Source organism: Delphinapterus leucas, chromosome 15 (genome assembly GCF_059928025.1).
Source record: "Delphinapterus leucas isolate spDelLeu-1000000601 "Yukka" chromosome 15, BTC_Dleu_Yukka2, whole genome shotgun sequence".
NCBI classification, from domain to species: Eukaryota; Metazoa; Chordata; class Mammalia; order Artiodactyla; family Monodontidae; genus Delphinapterus; species Delphinapterus leucas.
Window position 1 is genome coordinate 4,194,310 of NC_143143.1, and position 8,152 is coordinate 4,202,461.

Below are 8,152 nucleotides of genomic sequence, written 5' to 3' on the forward strand. Positions count from 1 at the left end.
GCGGGGGGTCCGGGGGGGGGGTCTGGGTGGGCGGCTCCGTCTGACGTCTTCTGCGGAGGGTCAGGGTTTCTGTCTGGTGTGGGCTGGGGGCCGCAGGCTGACTGGGTCTCACTGCTTCTCTGACCTCCCACAGCTCAGCCTCTTCTGAGCCCACCATCCACAGGGGGCTACCGCAGGGTACCCAGTGATAGCCGTGGCCTCAAGGAGCGGGGGACTAGCTCTCCCGCGAATGGTCACCCCTTTTTCCCGACGGTGGATTTGTTTCTGACCTTTGACCTGGAGCTTCTCTGCTCACGCAGGTCCCTGAACTCCACTCAGGCGTCCAGACCTCCTGTGGGTGAGGAGGGAACTGCTGAGGAAAGGCCCCCCTTCTCTCCAACCCTCCCTCCCTCCTGCGGACCCTACATCCAGCCAAGGGTAGGCTCTGAGCTATGAGGGCAATTAAGGAAGTTTGTGAAACGATTGTTATTTCAGGGGTCTACAGTGTCAGTATTCGTCTGACAAGCCTTTAGAGTGTCTGGGTCAGCCCCTGGGGAAGCACCGGGTCGCATCCGTGGCTGGGGTCCTATGGAGATGTCAGTCCTGTGAACAGATGAGGGCCCTCAGGGTATGGGTGCCCTGGTAGTTATCTCTACTGGATGAATGGACATCCTGGGAGGGAGGGAGGCTCCCACTGGGGGAGGCGGGGCTAAAGATCAGACTTAAATAGGGTCTGCGTAGGTGGAAGGGGGCAAAAGGGTATTCCAAGCGGAGGGAACCGCATATGCAAAGGTAAGAGGCTTAAACCGAGGGGGTACGGCTGGATTCCGCGCTCTGGAGTAGCCCTGAGGTGGTGAGGGAGCAGATCAAGGTAGCTTAGGGGGTGTGGGCTGGGTCCTGTTGGTGCCTGAAGTGTTTTAAGCAAGGCATTGGCGCGGTTATACTTGTTTTTTGGTCGGAATGTATGAGCAGCTGAATAAGGTAGTGAGAGAAGAGTAGAGGCGTCGTATCTCAGATTTGTGAAGCCATAGCGGCGCCGGGTCTCGGGAGTGAAGGTGGGGTAGTGTGAGCGCATCTGTTTGCAGACAGAGAAAGTTCAGTGTAGTCTTTTCTTCTAAGGCAGTTGGTGAAGAAAGAGAGCAACGTGAGGGTGGGAAGTGATGCAGAAATGATGGAGGATTTGTCTGTCTTTGATTCTTTTTTGTTCAAGTTGGGACAGATTTGAGCTGTGGGAAAAAACAAACTGGTACTGTAGTTTTAAATCTTGATAAGGTCAAATGTATCAGGTTTTTCCATTATGCCTTGAACTTGGGTTTTATTGAAGGAGTTTCCCCTACTGCAATCCATAGTTCTCTCTTTATATTTTTTTCTACTATTTATAATAAGTTATATTAGGAAGTATCTCAAATGCAGCATGCAAAGTAGAAAAAGAAAGAAAGCTTTGTGCTTATCATCTAGACTGAGCAAATGTTAAAGGTTTATTTGCTTCAGATTTTCTGAAGAACTAAAACCTCATAAATACTTGAAGGCTTTTTGCACCCTCCCTATTGGATTTTCCTTCTTCTCACTCAGAGGTAACTTCTGAAATTGCTATGTATCCTTTCATGTTTTGTTTTACTTACAAATATGAATGTAGCCATAAACAATATATACGCTTGTGTTGTATATTCATCACCTTTGCCTATATTTCTTTTGGATTTTTTTCTTATTTATTTTTAGTGTGTTGTCTAGATACAAATTCATTTTGCCTTGTGCACATTGCAAAAATTTTGAATGGAATTTGATTGGACCTAATGTTTCTTTGATGGGTATATTTTTGAGTATGGATCCATTTCACTTAATGTTCTGTAGTTTATTTGGTTTTCTGTTGCTTTGTTAATTTGATTAATTTATATTTTTCTGGAAAGTTGTCCAATTTAATTTCAACGTAATGGCATTATTTATAATAGTCTCATAATTAAAAGAAAACTCCAGTATATCTGTAATTGTCTCCTTTTTCATGTCCAAAAATTGTTTCTTTTTTGCCTTTTCTTGTTTTCTTGATCAGTCCTGCCTGAAGTTAGTCTATTTCATTAGTTTAAAATACAAAACAACTATTTTATTAGTTGTAATAAATCCTTTCCAAGAATTGAATTTAGTTTTTTTAATTTTTCATTTTGGGCACAATTTCAGAATTACAGAAAACTCATAATAGTAGAATGATGCAAAGAATTCCTAAATACCTTTCATCTACATTCCCCAAATGCTAACATTTTACCACATTTGTATAGGGGGTTTCAGGAACTGGACGGATTTCAGGGCCGGTTAAGGAAAAAGATGGTAAACATGAAGTGGCAGGAACACATGCAAAGATTATTTACGCGTGCATGAGGGAGAAAGGGGCCTCTTGCAGCATGAGTCCACCCAGAGGCTGGGGCCCAGGGGCCACTTCCCAGAAGAGAGGAGGATGAGGGAACCCCGGGGGGTATCTCTGGGTCAAAGCCACTTGGGGTCTTTATAGCCACATGGTTTATAGCTATCAGAAACTGGGTGTGGTTTCACAGGGTGGGTAAAGCACGCAGCTTCTAAATGACTACAAATGTGCCAATAGTTGGACTATGTTTAAAACATTCACATGTGTTGACATTTGAGTTTGGGGCTGCTGGTCTTTTGAGCTATTGGTCTCAGTCTGCCGTGAAGAAGTAAACCACCCAGGGGCCATCTTTGGCTCATTGCTAATACAGTTAGCTTTATCCTGCTTTTCCTCCCCCCGCTATACATATATGTGTGTGTGTGTGTGTGTGTAAATACTTCAATGTGCATTTCCCAAAAACAATGGCATTCTGTCACACAACCACAGTATAATGATCAAAATCAGGAGATTAACATCGATGCAGTACCATTGTCTAACCCACAGATCTTAGTCAGATTTTACTAGCTGTCTCAATAATAATTTTTCTAGCTAAAGAAAATCCAGGATCATGCATTGCATTCCCCCCCACATCTCTTTAGTTTCCTTTACTCTGGAACAGTTTCCCAATCTTTCATTGTCTTTAATAACATTGACATTATTGAAGAATACAGGCCAGTTATTATAGAACATTCCTCAATTTAGGTTTGTCTGGTGTTACATCATGATTAGATTCAGGTAATACATTTGTGGCAGAATTTTTTTTTAAATCTGCTTAATTATTTCTTTTATTCTTTTAAAATTTCTTCTCATACTTGTCTTTTTTTTATGTCTTTTGAGTTTATTCTTTTTTTCTGTGCTAGCCTCCTGCATTGAATGTCATTAATTTCCAGTTTTAATTTAATGCCTATCTTAGGGCTATAATTTTCCTTTAAGTATGTGTTTGTAAATATCTACCAATTTTGGTATGTACTATTTTTGTAGTCGTAAATATTTTTGCATTCTTTTTATTTTCTGATTTTATTACTTTTTGGTTTAGAGAGTGGCATCTATGCAGTATTGATTTTTAAAAGATTGGTTGAGGTTTATTTTTTAGCTTGTCAATTTTATAACTGTATCAGATGCACTTTAAAAAATGTATATTCTCTAACTATTGAGTTCATTCTTCTGTCTGATCCAATAGGTCAAGCTTTTAAATTGTTATTCACATCTTATATATTCTTACTGGGGTTTTTTTGTATCTTAGATCTTCGTTTCTAAAAGTATATACTAAACTCTTTTTGCTGTGATTGACGATTTGTCAGTTTCTCCTTGCTGCGTCGCGTCAGTGTTCAAGTGCATTTGAGCTGCATATGTATCGTGTACATTTGCTGGGGACACGGACCTAAGATCGAGTTGATTTCTGGTCATTGCTTTGTCTCCTTCCAGTGGGTCGTTCTTTCTTGTTTTTTGTCTGTCTCCGAATTTTTAAAATGAATGCCGCGCATTGTGTGTGGGAGACTTCTGCTGGGCCGTTTCAGCGTGCGGAGCTGGGAGTGCAGGAGTTTGGTTGCGACAAGACTGGTCAGCAGTTACCAGTTGCGCAAGGCTGGCATTTGTTGTCGCTATGGTTACTGTCAGCCTCGGCTGGCGTGGCTCTGTGCTTGGAGCCGGCTGGTTGCTGGTCCCCGCTTCGAGGCCGGATTCCCTCCCCGCCCCCCTCCCCCCCCCCCCCCCCCCCCCGTGCCCCTTGACTCTCCTCCTGCTGGCACTCCCCCGCCTGCTCCTCGGTGTTGGCTGGCCTGCTGGAGGAGGGGCAGGGTGCTCTTTGTGTCTCAGTCTCAGGAGGGCCCTGGGGTCTTGGGGATGCTGCCCCTCCCCACGAGGTTGGAGGCTCTAAAAGTCTGAGCCCAGGACCTATGTCTGCCCCTCTCCTATGGGGATAGTGTGTGTTTGTTTCTTTTTCCTGCCACATGCGGTGGGTCTTACCAGTGCTCTGGGAGCAACAGGGTTTTGCTAACCTTCCCCCAGCAACACAGGGCTTTTGTTCCTCAGGAGAGAAATTTCGGGAAGAATGGGGCTTCCCGCGTTTCCAGCAATGGCAGCCACTCCCCTCCTGTAGGCCTTCACTACCCAGGGAGTCTCCACATGGTCTCCAGCTCCGCCCTGTCTGTGTTCTTCCTCTTATCTGTATAACAAATCACCACACATTTAGTGGTTTAAAGCAGCTCACAGCTCGGAGGCCAGACGTCCCAGTGGGATGGCCACGCTCTCTGCTCGGGTCTCCAAGGCCAAAATCAAGGCACTGGACGGGGCGGCCTCTTCTCCGGGGCTCCGGGGGAGAGTACACTCCAGGAGTTCGGGGTCAGGGGAAGTGAGTTTCTGGCGGTTTAGGTCGGAGGCCCCTGTGTCCCTGCCCGCTGTCGGCTGAGGGCCTGTCTCAGCATCTTCTCACACTCACATCTGTCTTCAAAGCCAGAGACGATGCACCGGCTCCTTCTTGGGCTTTTGCTCTTCCAGACTCCCCCTCTGACCCCCATCCGTTTCCAACTCAGAAGTAAAGTGTCCTGCTGATATTTTGACCCGAGTCTCACCATGTCGTCTATTTATTTGCAGGTTTTCTTAGTGTCTTTGCGAAGGCTTAGAATCGGACTGTAGCCAGGGCGGCTCTGTCCTGTCTGCATATTCAAGCGTCTTTCTACCCGCTTCTACCTGCAGAGCCTCGGAGGCTGGAGCTGAGCCTCCAGCTGACGGTAAGTCCTCAGCAGGAGAGCAGAGCTGTGTCTATCAGAATAGGTCCCGGTCCTCAAATCCCAGGCGTCCCAGTGTAGAAAAATTCTCGTAAGGAAGGTGACCTGGGGAGCAGCCATCTCCTTGGCAAGGGGGATCCCTCTCTCATCCCGCTCCGTAGCTTAGGGCTGAAGTTGGAGGCTCACAATCTGGGGCAGCCCCCCCGAAAAGTGCCCCTACAACAGCCTGGGACGCGCTTTGCAGGCAGAATTGGGGTGATGTCATTGCCTTAGGGGATCATCTAGGACTTGATTTAGGGGAAGGTTTGGTAGGAGGAGGGGGGGTCTCTTGCTTTGGGGCGTGAGAAGCATGAACTAGCAGGGAAGGGACCCCCATGGCTCTGAGGGTGAACCCCCCAAGCACCAGTTTCTCTCCACTCATTCACGTTTATTCTCATTCTCCACTGTCCATCCCGCTACATGTGTAGCTCCTCCCGTCCCACTGTCACCTCCGCACCTGACGTCTAGTGACCTCTAACCCCACCCCCCCTTCTAGTTGAGTCAAGGCCCAGACGTTGCTTTCTTAACCTAAGAGTATTTCGTTTCTCCTTCTCCTGTTAAAGACGAAAGAAAATGGGCGTGAGAGAGGTGTTCAGAGCCACCCAGCTTACTAGAGGCCGAGCCAGCACTAGCCCCCAGGGCTCCTGTCCGGAGGAGGCTGGGCGGGGCCCTCATCGCTAAGCCCCGCCCCTCCCCACCCTCCACCCCTTCAGACCTTCTCACGGATTTCCTCTCCTCCAGGGGCAGGACTCTGATAGGAGGTCATGGAGAGAGAACCCAGTAAGATGATATATGTATATTTTTATGCCATACTTAAGTATTAAACAGTGAGCACGTTTACTGTTGAAAAAATTAGAAAATGTGAAAAACAAATCCTACCTTGTGAAGGTAACCATTGCTAACATTTTGCGTGTTTTCTATAGAATTTTCTTCTTTACATGTTTATGAAAACCCATTCCATGACGATGAAGCAGGAAATGGAGTAGAGGGTCACAGACCACTGTTTTTGATCCACGCTGTTGGGCCCGCCTTCCTGCATTAGCTTCCTGGGGCCGCCATCACAAGTACCACAGACTGAGTGGCTTACACAACAGAAATTGAGTCTCACACAGTTCAGGAGGCTGGAAGTCTGAGATCAGGGTGTGGGCAGGGTTGGTTCCTCTGAGGCCATGAGGGAGGACCTGCTCCAGGCCTCTCCCCGAGCTTCTGGAGCTCTGATGGCAATCCGTGGTTTCTGCTGCATCACCCTGACCTCTGTCTTTCTCTTCGCATGGACTTCTCGCTGTGTCTCTGTGTCTAAATTTCCCCGTTTCATAAGGACGCAGCCATATTGCGTTAAGATCCACCCCAGTGACCTCATTTTCACTCGATCGTCTGCAAAGACCCTCTTACTAAGTAAGGTCATGTTCTGAGGTCCTGGGGGCTAAAACTTCGACAGAGCTTTTGGGGGAACACAATTCAACCCACTGTACTTCCCCTCCAGGATGCTATCTCAGGGAACCCCATAGCTGTTGGGTCACTTCAGGTTATAATAGAATAGGCCCCCCTCCGTTGCCAACTGTCTGTGAACATCTTACTCTCATGTCTAGTCTCCAGCTTCTCCGTCCCCCGTGTGGAGCCAGAGGTCTGGGGCCTCACCATGGGAAGGGAATGTGATCTGTTCTGTCTCTGCTCCTTGATTCTTCCTTCTCACTGGATTCCCTCCTTTCTCCTCCAGGGTCAGGGTATGAGGAGGGGAGAGTAGAGGAAAAAATAGCTCAAATTTTCCCCTGCTTGGTGTTATTTGTAGCTCTCACCTGCCTAGTGCTGGCTGCCCTCAACTCTGCAGGAGGCCACGTGATGGCCCTTTGTCGGGGTGCCCAGCGTGGGACACCAGCAGTGGCTCTCTGCGGACCTCCATGCTCTTGGCTCAGTGGTCCTGCCCCTCAGGACCGGCTCTCTTCACCCTGCCAGCAGCCGGCTTCATCAGCACCCCTGCAGTAGGGCTTTAAGCCCACTTAGCTTCCCCACCATCCACTTGGCTCCCCCGGGAACCCTCCCATCCTTGATCCAGCAAACGTGCAGCTGGCTTCCGCTCCTGTGCCCTCCCCTCCCCTGGCTGCCGTGGGGAGCCTCTGACTTCTGAATTCTTCAGCTGGAAAGCTGGCTCCTGTTTCTGGGTTCCTGCATGCCCTAAACATTCAAAGGAGCCCCCCCCCGTGGGGAGTTTCTGCAGCTGGACATACGCCAGCCTGGGGGTGTAGTTCTCCCTTTTTCCAGGCTCCCTCCGGCACCCATGAACAGTTTTCTTGGAGCACACCCCCTCTTGGCTTGCAAGGGGAGCAATCCCCAACTAGGATGGGAGGCAAGCCCCGCGGTACACTTGCTCAATAGACAGCTCTCCTTCGATAATTTCCCTCCCCCAAAGGAAGGAATCTGTTAGGGTGTGTCTGGAAGCTCCTCCTTAGAACTTGGGGTGTTTGGGATTTAGCTGAAATTTCCAGGCACGTGGGAAAAAAATCCCATCCATTCTCCTGTTACACATCTGTGAATCATATGCTATGTATCCTGCTTTTTTCACTTGCTGGTGTTGTTGGAAGATCATTCCATGTCAAATATTTATAATATTTTAAGTTGATTCATAGCTTGGCATGCTTTAATTGTATCATAATTTATTAACCAATCTCTTATTTTTAAGCACTTAGGTAGCCTCCAATTTTTTTAAAAAAGACACCCTCAGAATTCTTTATGGAGTTTCTATAATTCTAGAGTTTTAGTGTCTCTGCAGAATTCTTGGATCAAACTCCAGTGTGTCTCTATCCTGAGTAGGAACTTACCTAGGACCAACCTCGTGTCTATTCAGGAGAGATAGGTGTGGGGTCCAGTTGATGCTTCCAGCCACAGTAAATTTGCTCCTGAACCTTTGTGTTCCGGTTCCCTGGGAAAATGAGGAAAGGAGGAGGGCTCAGGAGAAGTCATCAGATCTTGTCCCATATTTGGTAGGTGGCAGAGCCAGACCGGGACCACTTCCTGAGCA

The 8,152-nt window shown here is 47.8% G+C and overlaps 1 protein-coding gene across 1 annotated transcript in view; it reads left to right on the plus strand.

The window, feature by feature from the left end:
* Positions 1-8,152, plus strand: part of LOC111170364 (uncharacterized) — a 23,020-nt gene continuing 14,868 nt past the window's right edge. The window contains exons 1-3 of the mRNA XM_089895606.1: positions 1-417; positions 4,964-5,100; positions 6,926-8,114. Coding sequence (XP_089751732.1) covers positions 8,062-8,114 — 53 coding nt within the window. The 5' untranslated portion in view covers positions 1-417; positions 4,964-5,100; positions 6,926-8,061. The remainder of the gene's footprint in view (positions 418-4,963; positions 5,101-6,925; positions 8,115-8,152) is intronic.